Genomic DNA, 17,975 nt, shown 5'->3' on the forward strand with positions numbered 1-17,975 from the left:
TATGCTAATCACTCACGAATTAATAAAAAAAAAAAAACATGTGACACTCTAGTTATTTAATTTTGAAACCATGCCAAAGTATTTATAATAATTTATTATATTATCCACTTAAATTTTCTGTATACATTTTCAATGGAAATTAACTGAATAAAATGAATATTTTAAAGAACTAGATGCAGTTAAATTCTAAGGAGGCAAATATTTGCCTTTTAGCAAATATTTGTTCTTCACTAAGTTATAAACGATAATTATACTACATTTAACATTGGAGAGTGAAAACTGATATACTTTCAACTCAGTTATCCAAAAACTTTTATGAATTAATTCACCTTTAGCTTTTATGATTCAAGTCACAGGTATGGCAATAATAATCATAAATATTCCATCTCCTTAGTAACCTCTTTTACATCACTTTTTGTTTGTTTTTTTTGGCAGATTTTATTTTATGAACATTATAATCAGTCTTTAAACATGAAAATGAAAGATTCGGTATTCTTTCAATGTTTTGTTTATTTGGTTACTTGTTCATGTTATTCAAGTTATTGGAAAAAACAGTGGAGGAGGTGAGATATGAATTAAGGGTGACTGAATTTTCGTTTGGGTTTTTCAGTTGCTATTAGTGGTATCATACAATGAAATTTTCGTTTCCTTTCTATTGTTTCTTTTATAACTTCAAGAACTGTAGCTTTGTTGTTAAGTACATTGAACTCCATGAGCTTTGAGAGACAATCAAACTGTTGATAAGAATACTTAAAATTATAGATTGAATAAGGATTCTTAGGGTCACTAAATATGTTAAAATCTGCAAACTTTAATTCTGCTTCATCTCTTGGAATGCCTATAAGAAAAAAAAAAAATTTAGGATGAAATTTGAACATTCTAAACTTAAACAAAGAAGGTTGAATGCATATATAGTAACCCCTCAATTATCTGAAGGTGCACCACTAGCCTATTCAAGGGTTGGTTATATGAAAGTTGGATAATTGAGAAATCGCTATAATTATGAGAAATAAATTATATAAGGGAGATCATACAGGGGAGATACTAAAGTAAGCTGCACTGAATGAGGGAGATGGATAAACAGTGGTATACTTAGATTTTACAAAGGCTTTTGATAGATTACTACATGATAAGTTGATAGTTAAACTAGAGTGAATGGGGTTCAATATTAGACTAATGCATTTGGTTGGAGATTGGCTATCTGATAGGCATCAGCAGGTTGTGTATGGATGAGCAATATCACGAGTGATTTTAATCACTCAGGATATTTAGAGGTTAAACATAGATGTTTAACCTCTATGTTAATGATATTGGGGAAAATTTGAATGTGGATATTCAGCTGTTTGTGGATAATGCAAAGTTGGGAAGAACTATGAGGAGTAGAACAAATGTGGCCTTACCAAAAGACTTGAATATTCTAAATGAATGGGCACTGGAGTGGGGATGCCAGTTCAATGTTGCAAAATGTAAGGTTTTAAAATTTGGAAAATAAAGATGATGTGGAGGACACTGACTTGTAGAAGTAAAGAGATTCTGGTTCCACTGAATATAAGGCCTTGACTAGGCCACATATGGAATACTACTGTGCACAGATTTGGCCAGCTGGATGAGGAGATAGAATAAAGATGATGTGGCAATTGACAAAGGTAATTTCCAGTCTGGAATGTTGAATATGAAGAAAGGTTGAGCAGATGCAAATTGCAGCCTAGTGGATAGGAGAAAGAGAGGTGATGTGATAGATGTACAAGTTGGTAAGGAGTTGTTGTAAGATTAATGTTGAAGAGGTTTTTCATAAAATGTGGGAGAACAAGAGGTCATCCCTGAAGCTGTATTAAGGAAGATGTGAGCAAGAGAGTGTGGAGCAGGTTTTTTTTATGTGGAGAGTTGTGAATGATTGGAATGCATTGCCTGAGAGTGTGGTGTCTGCAGAGAATTTAAATGTATTTAAGGTATGGTATAATGAGCTGTGTGTATAACAAAGTGACCTCTCATTAGGCTTTGACTCCATGGAGGAATGATGAACTTTGGAAACAGAAATTTTCTGATACTACAGTCATTGAGCAGAAATTGATTCAACAAAGAAGATCTATTATATGAAACAAAGTTTTTCAGTGATGTTGAAGAATTACAAACACAAACTGTCACAGAATCCTAGCAAGGACTTTTGAAGTGGCTACAATGCTTATCAAAGAAACAAGGCTTTGACTCCATGGAGGTCTTGGGATAATAATAATAAAATAATATCCTCAAAATAAAAAGTTAATTTCTCTATATTTTATCCACTATCCACCACTTTAGTTGGTAATAATATGACTGATGAATAATAATAACCCCTCCATTGGGGAAGCATCTTTTAGAGGGGCTTGAGTGCTTTGAGGATGCTAAGGTCTATGCTATTGTTATCATAGCTATCAGCAGCCCCCCTCCAAGCCAGACAGGCCTTAGCAGGAGCTAGAGTAAGTGTGCCTTACATCATTTTAAATGATGAATAGAAGAAAGAAACCATCAATACTAGATTGTCCATTGCCCAGGACAACAAGGACTGCATTTGGTGCTTTTTAGCTCCTGGGCATCAGGTGATAAATGGGCTGTAGGACTCAGACTCCTTTGCTGGGCAACGAGAGCAAGGAATTGAACTGAAAATGGAAAATAAGAACTTTGCCTGAAGGCAATATGATAACGCAAACATATTATGAATTAAGTTTTAAAAGAGGTAAACCGTGAGTAGACATATCGGTACACAATAAATAACGGAAAAAACTCACGTAGAAAGATTATTTATTAGTATAATTTTCGCCTGTGTGTCACAGGCATCCTCATGTTTAATTTTGAGCTTAATGTACTGAGGATGCCTGTGACACACAGGCGAAAATTATACTAATAAATAATCTTTCTACGTGAGTTTTTTCCGTTATTTATTGTGTACCGATATTATGAATTGAAATGAATCCAGCATCTGAAGGAGAATATTAAAAGGGAATGATGAACTTTGGAAACAGAAATTTTCTGATACTACAGTCATTGAGCAGAAATTGATTGACCAAAGAAAATCTATTGTATGAAACAAAGTTTTTCAGTGATGCTGAAGAAGTACAAAGACAAACTATCACAGAATCCTAGCAATGACTTGAATTGGCTATAATGCTTATTGAAGAAACAGTAGATTCCCTGAATACAGATAATCCAAAGGACAATGATTATTAGATTTCACCTTGTAAATTTCCATGTATACTGAAAATGGCCTGTTAGATTATAATAAATTTAGTTTAATCCTTTATCCGCAAACAAATTTTGCACCTGAAAATATCTTCAGGACTGGGTTAAGGTAGTACAACACCAGGCAACTCGTAGCAAACTTCTGGGCCTGGCTCCCACTGAAGAGACCTCAATAAAGGTCGAAACTAGTCTGGGTAGTGGCCCTTCCCTTAATGCATAACATTATACATATCTGCAAGGAGATATGTTTTGCATTATGGGAGATACCAAGATAGGAGTGATGTTAGCTTGGTCCACCTTTGCTATGAGTTGCCCAGTGTTGTACTACCTTACCCCAGTCCTGAAGATATTTTCAGGTGTAAACTTTGTTTGCTCACACTTGGATAAATGATTAAACTAAATTTATTATAGTCTAACCAAGTGAAAAATAAACTTTCAAGGTCTGTTAGATTCATGCAAGAATTAATAATTATAATTTATTAACATAGATATTCTGGCCTGAATCTAACAGACCATTTATGGTACACAAGGAAATTTACAAGGTGAAACATGAATAATGGACTATTATTCTCTTTCATAGATATGAGCCACATGCTAGAGTGACACCATACAACTGATGGTAAATAAATAAATAAAAAAAAAAGATAAAGGTAAAAACTTAAAAAATGAAAGTGGGTTTAATGCTTGCCATTTATCAGGATGAAAGTGTCAGAAATTTTTGCTAAAGAGAGACAGTCATTCTGATTTAAAGTTGAGCAGTGTAAAAGCACAACTGCTCAAATGTAAAACAACATCGATGTAAAAAGGAGTGTATTAGAAAAGAGGATACTGTGGTTAGTACCCATTCCAGCTTATTGGAGGTGATGTAAGACTGGCATTCCTGCAGCCATTTTTTGAGAACACCCTGTATGCCCTAAATAAGAGTGGAAGCAATCACATTGAACCTGGTAAACACAAGGTAGGAAGGAGGGAGAAAGGAGCTTGTTAATCTTTTGTGGAAGGTAACCAGGAGGACATTTTATTAATGTGAGAGCTGAATTGTATCTTTTAAGGATCTTTGAAATTAATTCAGAGATTTTCATGATGTATGAAATTGGGACTTGCCATACAGGGTTGAGTTCCTGGGGACTGGCTTGTATGTGTCAAGATGCATTTAATCTTTGAGGTGAAGCCATTCTATAGCATGATGCTTTGGAGAGTGTCAGGTTATAGTTGGAGATCCTTGGGGTTGGAACAGACAATATGTGCTCTATTAAGTAAAGATTTGATGATGCCCAGTTTTTGAGATGGATGATAGGTTCAAGTTTGTTGTATGTAATAGCCTGTGAAGGTGAATTTACAATGAACAAAAGTACTCCAGATGAGGTATAGGAGAGGAGGATATCCAAGAATGCTAATTTTTCATCTTTTTCTTTTTCCATCAAGTTGATGCAGGCTGTTAATTTTTTTTTAGGAAGACAGGTATAGAGATACTTCAGATTCAAGCCAAATGGGAAAACATCATTCACATAGCATACTTAGAAGGAAAGTTTCAAGTGTATTGAGGAGAATAAGGAGTCTCTCATATTCCAAGTAGAAATTGGCTAATGCAGGACAAAAGAGAATCCCATGGCAGTATCTTCAAAGATACTAATACCAACAGTGCAGATGGTAAGGATACTTATACAAATAAACAGCCTTTTCTCTACTTGCCAATGTCCTCCCCATAACAGAAATCTCCTGGGTTGTCTTTCCCACCTTTGCAGTATATCCTCAGAACTTTAATGCCCTGTCCACTATTATTGCAATATCCTGTGCCTCTTTCCTTTCTTGCGACACAGTCCACCAATACAGTATTCCTCTTTCTATCTCTACTAAATGTTACATTTAGTTATATTGAACTAACACTGCCATTTATCCTCATATTACCAGTCAATTCAAATCCTTCTAAAGGGGTACCACATCAGCTATTTTCTGACAACTCTCCACAGCTTTCATAGACTAACAATTGAATATACCTCTCCATGGAGTCAGCAAACTCATCATGAGAGGTTCATTCAACTGACAACATATTTATCATACTGAATCTTCAGCACACTCTTATATAACTTCCATGGATGGCACCTGGTTCTTCCCCTCTTGCCTTCTACTCTTTTCATAATCCTCAATGGATTAATCTGATAAAATCCCCTCACTAACTTAAATGTCTTTATCATATCACCTCTTTTCCTCCTATCTGCTAAACTCTGCGATCTACATTCTCCATAGCCAATAGCCAACATTCCAGAGCCCTCATATTGTCATAGTCACTTATCTCTGAACCCACTCCAATGTTTCCACATCACAATTACAACTAGCGACCAAATCTGAGCACAATAGTCCAAGTGGTCTGACCAGAGCTTTATACAGCTATATCATTTATATACAGGATGAACAGTAGCAGACCAAGCACAGAGTCGTATGGTTTTCTTACTTTTATCAGATACTGCTTTACCATACACAATAATCATATCTCTCTCAACCAGCAGTCTTCTATTCAGTTCACTAATCTACTTTTCCACTGATCTGTAACAGTTTAAACACCAATTTTCCATGTGGTAATCTGTCAAATACTTTGAAAAATCTAGAAATACCACACTATGTATTTTCTCTATCAAATTTGTCATTCTCTAATACAAAAGTAGCAAAATTAATCAATTATGACTATCCTTTAATAAACTGTTGTTGATGGATCTCATGAAGAATCACGTTCCTGTCCATTCAATCCCATATTTTAGTTCTAACCAGTTTCTCCAAAAATTAATTACCATTCCAGAGATGCAAACTAGTCTTTAAATGAACATGCCTGTTTTTGTATCACCCTTATGTAGTGGCACTATTTTACCTTCGTTCCACCCCACTGGTACCCTTCTGGATAAGATGTTCATTAAATAATATTTAAGGATACTGTTTCCTTAGTACATTTCCTTAAAATGCACAGGGAAATGTTATCCAATCTCACAGCTTTACTGACATCTAGATTATTCAATGTTCTGAACACGTCCCCCCCCCCCCTTTTTTTTTACTGTTAATTTGACCATTAAATAGTTCCACAACCTTCAGCACTAGTTACTTTACGACATTCTTTATTCGGTAACGCTACTCTTCTATAATCATTTCTCGCTTCTTTTCCTACAGGCTAATAACAGAAAAATTCCTTTTGTCAGTTTTGCTAACTTCTCATATTCTAATTTTTATTTTTTACTATACTTCTTACTTTCCTAGCTTTCGTTTCTAATTTTTAATGCAACTGCTCACTACCTTTCCTTTTATACTGCTTTCTTACTATTTTTTTTTCTCCTTCTTAGTGTCTATCTTAGTATCCTCATACTTGCTTTATTTATCCTTCTAATCTTAGAAATACATTTCCTGAATGCTGCTCCAAATACTGCTTAACTATCCCTCAAGCACTATTAATTTTTCTCTCTCTATCTTTCTTAATCCCTTGCCTCCTAGAGGCAAATTTTGTTCACAATCTCTGATGATATTACAAGTCTAGAATCACCAATCTCCTTCTTTCCTCCATTATATGTTAACTAGGATAATTATCTTTCAGAAATTCATTGTTCTCTGTTTGTTGATTTGCTGTTCCAATCCATGTTGCCACAATTAAAACCTCCATAATGATTAATCCTCTTTCACTAACTACGCCACTTAGCTAATTTACTTAAACATTACTCATTTCCTTTCATCTTTCCAGATCTATAGCAATATCCTGCTAAGCATTTATCTTGCTTGCTGAATATTCTTCTTCTTTTGCTGAATTTATCTTCAAAGCAGAAATTTTCAGTCAGCTGAAAGATTAACTCATAAAGGTTACAAATTAAAATGAACAATCATGAACAAAGCGAAGCAGAATGCTTAAATTTTTAGTATTACAACAAAGCACATGCTGTGAATAGCATGACACTACAGGCAGTGAACCACTACTAAACTGCCATTAGAGCCAAATGATTGATAATGCAACAAAAACCAAACCGTGGTGAGAAGTGTTTAAAAACAGAATCACTTCCCAAAATTGAAATTTTGGATTTTAAGTTTGGTTTATGAAGGATAATTTTGTCAAGTCTTTTCACTAAGAAATGGTTTATGGAAAACCTCTGTTTTATTTTGATCTCTGTATCAAAATAAAACAGAAGTTTCATGCTGTGTTATCTGTACTAGATAACACAGCATGTTATCTAGTACAGATAACATGCTGAGAAACACCAACTTTTCTGATGGTAAGTATCTGTAATCTTGGATGTTTCTCAATGTGAATGGATAGCAACCTACTTGTTTGAGTGAAGTAAGGTAGGCCATAAGAGCAAGACACCTGGTAAACTCCTGTACAGAATAATGGATCCCTTGTCTTTTGGAGAGTGCTACAAGAAAGAAAAGTTGTGGACTAAGCAAAAAGAGATGTAAAATTTTAGACACATAAGAAGTCTGGCTATCTTCTCAGATGTACACTGAATATAAGAAGTTTCTAAACTCTATGGACATCTTCTTGAAGCGAGAGAGAATGGTGTCTGAAATCGCTCATTTTTTTTCTAGGAAATGGATATCATAGACATTGGAAAGGAAAGTTATTTAATGAAATTCAATCCTTGGTGCAAAAGCACTTCTACAGAACAAATGGTGTGAGCATAGTAGATTAAGGGTTTAATGGCAAGTTGACTTTGGTACAGTGATGAGAAGTAGAATAAATCTCATGTTAGAGGCTTAATGGAGTGAAACAGCACTGAGAAAGGAAATAATATTTAATTCTTCCAGTATGGGGTGCTTAAGGGTCAAAGCTGTATAACTTAGAGGAGACCTCCACATAGCCTTTAAAGGAATACAGAGAACCGACCAGGGCTTCTGACCTAATGTCCAATCCTCATCTTCTCGGTGGTGCACCCTGTGGGTATCTACCTGGATACTGAACAAACGAGGATGGGCTGGCAATTTGGGATTTAGCCGACCAAATTGTATTCTTAATGAATATTCTTATTGGCTTAAACCAATATACAAAGTGATGGTACAACATGACAAAATTTTATGCAGGCGGACATTGCCTGGTTAAACAATGCCCACGTTGTGTTCACCAGGGCGAACAACAAAAAGTCAGCTACTGGAACAAATCTGAAAGCACACCCCAACTCAACATCACCAGAGTTAAAGATCGGTACTATCAACATAAGAAGCCTGAATGGCAAAGAAATGGAGCTAGCTGAAGAATTAGATAAGTACAGATCGACATAATAGGGGTGACTGAAACAAAAAAGACAAAAACTGGTGAGATCTTTCTGAGCAATAAATACAAAATGTTATACTCAGGAAATGACAATCAAGTAAAAGAAGGAACAGCCATAGTATTCAACACAAAATAAGAAGCTAATCTTCTTGAATGGCAGGCAGTCTCAAGTAGAGTGATGTGGGCAAATATCAGAATGGGGAATTGGATAATGAGACCTATTTGCCTATAGTCCCACAGAAGGGTCTACTAAGGTAGAAGTGGAGGAATTTTTTGATGCTTTAGATAAAGCAACTGACACAATGAAAAAGGAAAAGTTGGTCCTTGTTGGGGATCTAAATAGCAGAGTAGGAAATGATTGTCAGACATGCAAAAATATTTTGTGAAAATTTGAAGAAAAGAGCAAAGCTAATAATAATGGCAAATACCTGTTGGATTTCTGCTCAGGACATGGACTGGTTATTACTAACACCATGTTCCAACATAAAAATGTGCACAAATTCACATGGAGAGAAGAGGCAAGGAATAAGAAAAGTCTCATTGACTATGTTATTGCTGATAGTGATGTTTTCTCCCTGGTGCAGGCCACCAGAGTATATAGAGGATTTGAAATTGGAAGCGATCACTATTTAGTCTTCAGCAGGATAAAATTGAATTTCATATTGAAAAGAATAACATGTAAGAAAGTTTTAAAGCGAATAAAAGTTGAGCAGCTCTCAGATGTGAACTGTAGACTAACATACACAAAGATTATTGAAGAAAAAATGAAAGAGTTTGAGAACAGGAACCAAACCTTGGGGATTCAGTGGCAAGCCTTGAAGAAAACCCTGATTGATTCAGCTAGAGAGGCATGTGGTGAGGTTGTCTGCAAGGATAGAAAAATCAGAAATCCATGGTGGAAACAGGAAGATAAAGAAGCACTGAAGGAAAAGAAGAAAGCATATCAAAAGTTCCTGGCAACTAAGTCAGCTTTTGCTCTTAGAGAATACAGAGACAAATGTAAGAATGCGAAACACTGTGTAAAACTAGCTAAACAAAAGTCATGGGAGGACTTTGGCAAGAACATAGAAAATAAATATCAAGAAAGTGGTAAGATATTCTGGAGGTTGTTGAAGAAGCTTAGAAATGGAGGAAAGAGTGCGTAAAAGGAGTTAGAGATGATAAAGGTGACATGAAAACAGGAGAAAAAGATATCCTTGAAGTATGGAGTAATTACTTTGAAAAATTGCTAAAGGAAACAAGCAGTGATAGGACAGTGGTAAAAAAACACTCAAGAGGCATACAGTCAGGAATACATATCCATACTTGAAGTAGAAAAAGCCATCAAAGGGTTGAAATGTGGAAAGGCAGCAGGAGTAGATGATATTCGACCAGAAATGCTGAAGTATGGTTGTATAAGAGTCTTACAGTGGCTGCACTGCATAGTTCAGAAAGCCTGGACAGAGGGACGAATTCCCGATGATTGGAGTAGAGCTCTCATAGTACCCATATATAAAAAGGGAAATAAAACTGCATGTGCGAATTACAGAATTATTTCCCTACTGAGTGTTCCTGGCAAGATCTATGCAAGTATACTTGAGAAACGGTTGAGAAGAATTGTGGAAGAAAAGCTTGGTGAAGAACAAGCTGGATTCAGGCCAAATAGAGGCTATCAGGATCAGATCTTCACTTTACGACAAATAGTCGAGAAAGCATGGGAATATAACAAAGATCTGTATTTAAGTTTTGTCGATTTGGAAAAGGCATATGACATGGTGCCAAGAGAAAAGCTATTCAATATGCTACAGTTATATGTTATGTTATATGTATGCTACTGTTATATAATGTCAATGGGGCATTATATCAAGCAATACTTAGTCTTTATTTGAGTTGCAAGTCAGCAGTTAGAATTGAAGGAAATACAGGAAGATGGTTTAATGTTAAATCTGGTGTGAGACAAGGATGTACATTATCCCCTCTGTTATTCATTAACTATATGGATCACATTATGAAGGAAAGTGGTATTACACATGATATCAAAATTGGAGATGTTAATGTCAGCTGTTTGCTTTATGCGGATGATGTTATACTTCTAAATAAATCCACTACAAGTCTGCAAGATTCTCTGACTAAACTGAATAGCTGTTGTAATAGGTATGGTATGAAGGTCAGCAATAAAAAGACAAAGACAATGAAAATAGGCAGAATCATTGAAAATGTCAACTGTGTTGTGAATGGAGAACCTGTGGAACAAGTAAAACATTTCAGCTACTTAGGCACGATTTTTACTGAAGATGGTAAATTAAATATGGAAATAGACAACAGAATCAATAAAGCTGGTATGGTAGGTAGTCAATTGAATAAATTCATATGGAATAAGAGAGAAATTAGTAGGAACACTAAATTAGCTGTATACAAGACAGTGTTCAAACCAATTTTAACATCAATTGTTAAAATTAATGACATCAATAGCAATATCATATTAAAAACGAGGTTATTAGGAAAGAACATGACATTGTCAGCATCCAGGAATGCGTTAGCAGAGCTAATCTCAAGTGGTATGGTCACTTAAACAGAATGGGTGAGGAAAGATTAGCAAAACAAGTGTTCTCTGTCAGGTCGTTTTCCTGCCAGGTTGGCAGGTAAATGACCCAGAGGAAGATCAAGATATATGTGGATTGATACGGTACAAAGTACCTTAGACGATAAAATATAAGATCTGATAATGTTGGAGTCTTGACAAGTAACAGACTGATTTGGAGGAAAATTGTAGATAGGAAGTTAGTAATGATGTAAATTTTTCATGTAGTACTGTCATATCCTGTACACCCCTTGAGGGTACATGTCAGGAATTTGATGATGATGATGATGATTCTTCCAGTATTTCATCTCGGTCACTTAGACATTGTCAGGGAGTGCAATATGAGATTTGTAACACATAACAACGAAGTGAAGCATGTGGATGAAAGACTAGTCATAACTAAGTGGGGGGGGATCCTCTGTGGGTGGCATAGGATGTAAACTGGGATCTTGAAGTATTAGTGTTTCCCATGTTTATACAGCTTTGACCCTTGCTTAAGGGTTAAAGCTGTATAACTGAGAGGAGACCTCCACATAGCCTTTAAAGGAATGCGGAGAACCGACCAGGGCTTCTGACCTAATGTCCAATCCTCACCTTCTCGTGGTGCACCCTGTTGGGTATCTACCTAGATACTGAATGAACGAGGATGGGCTGGCAATTTGAGATTTAGCCGACCAAATTGTATTCTTATTGGTTAAACCAAAATATAGAATGATGGTACAACATGACAAAATTTCATGCCGGCTGGGGCGTCGCCTGGTTAAACAAGGCCCCCGTTGTTTTCGCCAGGGAACCAGGGCGAACAGCGAAAAGTCAGCTACTGGAACAAATCTGAAAATATACCCCAACTCAACATCACCAGAGTTAAAGATCGGTATACTATCAACATAAGAAGCCTGAATGGCAAAGAAATGGAGCTAGCTGAGGAATTAGATAAGTACCAGATCGACATAATAGGGGTGACTGAAACAAAAAAGACCAAAACTGGTGAGATCTTTCTGAGCAATAAATACAAACTGTTATATTCAGGCAATGACAATAAAGGAAAAGAAGGAGTAGCCATAGTATTCAACACAAAATACGAGGCTAATCTTCTTGAATGGCAGTCAGTCTCAAGTAGAGTAATGTGGGCAAATATGAGAATGGGGAACTGGACAATGAGACTTATTTGTGCCTATGGTCCCACAGAAGGTTCTACTAAGGTAGAAGTGAGGAATTTTTTGACGCTTTAGAAAAAGCAACTGACACAATAAAAAATGAAAAGTTGGTCCTTGTTGGGGATCTAAATAGCAGAGTAGGAAATGATTGTGAGACATACAAAAATATTTTGGGAAAATTTGGAGAAAAGAGCAAAGCTAATAATAATGGCAAATATCTGTTGGATTTCTGCTCAGGACATGGACTGGTTATTACTAACACCATGTTCCAACATAAAAATGTGCACAAATTCACATGGAGAGAAGAGGCTAGGAATAAGAAAAGTCTCATTGACTATGTTATTGTTGATAGTGATGTTTACTCCCTGGTGCAGGACACCAGAGTGTACAGAGGATTTGAAATTGGAAGTGATCACTATTTAGTCTTGATCAGGATAAAATTGAATTTCATATTGAAAAGAAGAACATGTAAGAAAGTTTTAAAGCGAATAAAAGTTGAGCAGCTCTCAGATGTGAGCTGTAGGCTAAAATACACAAAGATTATTGAAGAAAAAATGAAAGAGTTTGAGAACAGGAATCAAACCTTGGAGATTCAGTGGCAAACTCTGAAGAAAACATTGATTGATTCTGCTAGAGAGGCATGTGGTGAGGTTATCTGTAAGGATAAAAAAATCAGAACTCCCTGGTGGACACAGGAAGTTAAAGAGGCAGTGAAGGAAAAGAAGAAAGCATACCAAAAGTTCCTGTCAAATAAGTCAGCTTGTGCTCTTAGAGAATATAGAGACAAATGCAAGAATGCTAAACACTGTGTAAAACTAGCTAAACAAAAGTCATGGGAGGACTTTGGCAAGAATATAGAAAATAAATATCAAGAAGGTGGCAAAATATTCTGGAGGTTGTTGAAGAAGCTGAAGAATGGAGGAAAGAGTGCTATAAAAGGAATTAGAGATGATAAAGGTGACATGAAAACGGGAGAAAAAGATATCCTTGAAGTATGGAGTAATTACTTTGAAAAACTGCTAAATGAAACAAGCAGTGATGACAGCACTGTGATAAAAAACACTGACCAGGCATGCAGTCAGGAATACATATCCATACTTGAAGTAGAAAAAGCCATCAAAGGCTTGAAATGTGGAAAGGCAGCAGGAGTAGATGATATTCGACCAGAAATGCTGAAGTATGGTGGTATAAGAGTCTTACAGTGGCTGCACTGCATAGTTCAGAAAGCCTGGACAGAGGGACGAATTCCCGATGACTGGAGTAGAGCTCTCATAGTACCTATACATAAAAAGGGAAATAAACCTGCATGTGAGAATTACAGAGGTATTTCTCTACTGAGTGTTCCTGGCAAGATCTATGCAAGTATACTTGAGAAACGGTTGAGAAGAATTGTGGAAGAAAAGCTTGGTGAAGAACAAGCTGGATTCAGGCCAAACAGAGGCTGTCAGGATCAGATATTCACTTTACGACAAATAGTCGAGAAAGCATGGGAATATAACAAAGATCTGTATTTAAGTTTTGTTGATCTGGAAAAGGCATATGACAAGGTGCCAAGAGAGAAGCTATTCAATACGCTGCAGTTATATGGTGTCAATGGGGCATTATATCAAGCAATACTTAGTCTTTATTTGAGTTGTGAGTCAGCAGTTAGAATTGAAGGAAGTACAGGAAGATGGTTTAATGTTAAATCTGGTGTGAGACAAGGATGTACATTATCCCCTCTGTTATTCATTATCTATATGGATCACATTATGAAGGAAAGTGGTATTAAACATGATATCAAAATTGGAGATGTTAATGTCAGCTCTTTGCTTTATGCAGATGATGTTATACTTCTAAATAAATCTGCTACAAGTCTGCAAGATTCTCTGACTAAATTGAATAGCTGTTGTAATAGATATGGTATGAAGGTCAGCAATAAAAAGACAAAGACAATGAAAATAGGCAGAGTCATTGAAAATGTCAACTGTGTTGTGAATGGAGAACCTGTGGAACAAGTAAAACATTTCAGCTATTTAGGCATGATTTTTACTGAAGATGGTAAATTAAATATAGAAATAGACAACAGAATAAGCAAAGCTGGTATGGTGGAAAGTCAATTGAATAAATTCATATGGAATAAGAAAGAAAGTGTTCAAACCAGTTTTAACTTATGGATCTGAGAGCTGGGTCAGAAGTAAAACACTTGACCAAAGACTAGAGACCACAGATATGAGAGTCCTGAGAAAGATTATAGGCGTGAACAGATGGCATCAATGGCAATATCATATTAAAAACGAGGATATTAGGAAAGAACTTAAAATTGTCAGCATCCAGGAATGTGTTAGCAGAGCTAATCTCAGGTGGTATGGTCACTTAAACAGAATGGGGGAGGAAAGATTAGCAAAACAAGTGTTTTCTGCCAGGTTGGCAGCAAAACGACCTAGAGGAAGACCAAGATATAGGTGGATTGATACTGTACAAAGTGCTTTAGACGATAGAAATATAAGATCTGATAATGTTGGAGTCTTGACAAGTAACAGACTGATTTGGAGGAAAATTGTAGATAGGAAATTAATAATGATGTAATTTTTTCATGTAGTACTATCATATCCTGTACACCCCTTGAGGGTACATAACAGGAATTTGATGATGATGATGATGATTATTACTATTACTATTATTACGGGCAACTCCAGGGAGTCATTGGACTCATCGAGGGAGGCCCCAAATCATATTCATCACAACTATTTGACATTCATACAGTATCTATCATACCTCGCCTTAAACTCATTCACTGTCACAGCATCCACCACAGACTCAGGGTGCGCATTCCACTCATTCACTACTCTAAAAGTAAAGAACCCAGCTCTAACACCTTTACTAACCACACTTTTGCCCAGTTTCCATGGATGTCCCCTAGTCCTCCCACAACCAGCCCTGTTCTCAAAAATATCTTCTGAATTAATTTTATAGAAACCCTTCAGTAATTTGAATGTCTCAATCATATCTCCCCTCCTCCGCCTATCAACCAATTTTTGCAACCCACAAATCCTCAACCTGTTCTCATACGGTTCATTCCACAGACCTGCTATCATCTTGGTCACTCGCCTCTGGATCCTCTCCACCTCCTCCCCATCAAGAAGAAACCTAGGTGACCAAATCTGAGCACAGTAGTCTAGATGGGGTATTATCAAGGCTCGATACAGAGGAACAATAACCTGCTTGTCTCTGCTTGTCATCGTATTCTTCAGCAACCAAGTGATTTGATGAGCTGTTTTGGTCACTTTTGCAATGTGTCCCCTAAATTTCAATTCCTTATCTACCAACACTCCTAAATCTCGTGCCTCATCAATTTCCTGGAGCATGGTTCCACCAATGCAGTAAACTGCCGCCAATCTTTTCACCCCAAAATGCATAACCTTACATTTTGCCACATTAAACTGACATCCATTCTCCTTAGCCCAGACCTCCAATCTATCCAAATCATCCTGCAAAATTTTGACGTCATCTGCATTCACTATTGCTCTACCCAACTTCGCATCATCCGCAAACAAATGAACTGTTCCTCTCAGATCATTTCCTATATCATTTATGAACAAATTAAACAGCAGTGGTCCAAGAACAGATCCTTGTGGCACACCACTAGTCACAGGCCGTCTTGTGGACTCTACTCCCGAGTAAACCACTCTCTGATATCTCTCCGTCAACCACCCTCCTATCCATCTCACCAACCCTATGTCCATTCCCATATGCTGCAATTTACTGATTAGAATTCCATGTGGAATCCTGTCAAAGGCCTTGGCAAGGTCCAGTAGAATCACCGTAAACCCATTACCCTTATCCAGTTCAGCTGTCACTGTGTTATAATACGTGAGCAAGTTACTGAGGCATGACCTACCCTTCACAAAACCATGCTGTCCCCGATACAGTATCCCATTTTCTTCTATCCAATCTTGTATTTTCCTCTTGACTATTTTCTCTAAGACCTTGACAATGATTCCTGATATGCTAATCGGTCGGTAATTTACTACAGCAGTCTTGGAACCACCTTTATGCAGTGGAACTATTTTCCCCTCTTTCCACCCGCTCGGGACTAACCCAGACCCGAGACTCAAATTAAACAAAATGGTCAAGGGTACTGACAATTCTTTAGCTGCTTCTCGTACAACACGAGCTGGTATACCATCCAATCCCACAGATGTATTGACATTGAGGTTATGCAATAGACTACTCACCTCCACTTCATTAACCACAATTCCCGTATAATCTACTGGTTTATTCGTTTCTGCAATGTCACCACCTGGATGATATACTTTTGCAAAGTGCTCACTCAGTAACTCAACTATCTCAACTGATTCAGTTACCTCCCTACCATCGGCATTCTTTAAAATCAATCTGCCATGTACATTTTTCCTTTTACTTGCTACATATCTAAAAAACTGTTTAGGATTCTCTTTAGCCTGCATGGCCAATGTTCTTTCGTAATCCTTTTTTGCTTTTCTTACCACACTCGTCACCCTTCTGGCCTGTGCTTTATACCGTTCATGTGCCTGCCGGTCACCCTTCTCCTTAAATTCCCTCCATAGTTGTTTCTTTTTTTGCAACTCAAGCTTAATGGTGTTATTCATCCATTTAACCCCTACTTGATTTATTATTCGGACTCTAGGTATACAATCAGCCATTGCTTCATGCAAGCACTTCTTAACTACCTCCCATGCACTATCAACTTCTAGTCCTTGCAGTTGTACATGCCATGGCACTGAACCAATCAAACTCCTAAGCTTGTCATACTTTCCAGCCCGATAATTCCACATGTACCCTGTCTTAATTGAAAATTCTACACCTTTAGCCACCTCCCAAGTTAAGACCCTATGATCACTCTCACCGATTGGTGGCAATGTGGTCATATTTGTTACAGCCAAATCCTCAGATGTAATTACTAGGTCTAGCACTCTCTGACCCCTAGTATTTTCCATTACATGCTGTCGCAGATAGTTATCCCTTAATAACCGCATAAAATCCAGTTCCTTCCTTCCGTGTGTCCTCTCCTCACTCCAATCAATGCGACCATAGTTGAAATCTCCCATAATAATCACCCTCCTTCCACCCATTTCTTCTATTTGCTTGTGCATACTGTCACCACCATCTTTTCCATCACCTGGTCTATAGCAGCACCCAATTGTATATTTAGTTCTGCTAGCCACAATCTCACACCAAATGGCCTGAAATGTGCTCTTTTCTCTATCCTGCAATTCAACTTCTATTCTCCTTGGCTGGAGCTCATCAGCTATCATCAACAATACTCCTCCCCCCATTTTATTCTCTCTGTCATTCCTGAACACACTATACCCATCACATTCAATCCCACTAGTTATATCATCTACAGTCAGCCATGTTTCACTAATACCTATAACCTGTGGTCTGGAAGTGCCAACCATGGCCAAAAACTCTTCCTTCTTGTTCCTAATACTCCTAGTATTAGTGTACATGAATTTAAGACCCCCATTAGCCCCAACCCCACCTTGATGCCTTATATTAACTATCCCACTCAGATTTGTTGTCCTTATTTGCTCTGGCATATTATATTCATTCTTACATTCAACTGCCTCCATAAGGACTGTATCTCTACTCCCCCCCCCCTAACAAATCTAGTTTCCCTGAGTTTGCACATCCACTACATTCAGCAACACTTTCTCAAGTCTTCTTACACCGTAACCATTCAAATGCAAGCCATCCATCTTATATAGATCCTTTCGCCCATCAAACTCACTCCACACATCCACAAATTCCACACCACTCGTCATACATAACCCACGCATAAAGT

General features: G+C 37.1%; 1 protein-coding gene across 3 annotated transcripts in view; it reads right to left on the reverse strand.

The window, feature by feature from the left end:
* Positions 1–284: 284 nt before the first annotated feature.
* Positions 285–17,975, reverse strand: part of LOC150092382 (cytosolic phospholipase A2-like) — a 341,574-nt gene continuing 323,883 nt past the window's right edge. For all 3 annotated transcript variants that reach the window (XM_090415055.1, XM_090415056.1, XM_090415054.1), the window contains exon 18: positions 285–838. In XM_090415055.1, the coding sequence (XP_090271181.1) occupies positions 576–838 (263 nt within the window). In that variant the 3' untranslated portion in view covers positions 285–575. The remainder of the gene's footprint in view (positions 839–17,975) is intronic.

Source organism: Typopeltis vanoorti, chromosome 26 (assembly GCF_054136105.1).
Source record: "Typopeltis vanoorti isolate ZY-2024b chromosome 26, IOZ_Tvanoo_1.0, whole genome shotgun sequence".
Lineage (NCBI taxonomy): Eukaryota > Metazoa > Arthropoda > Arachnida > Uropygi > Thelyphonidae > Typopeltis > Typopeltis vanoorti.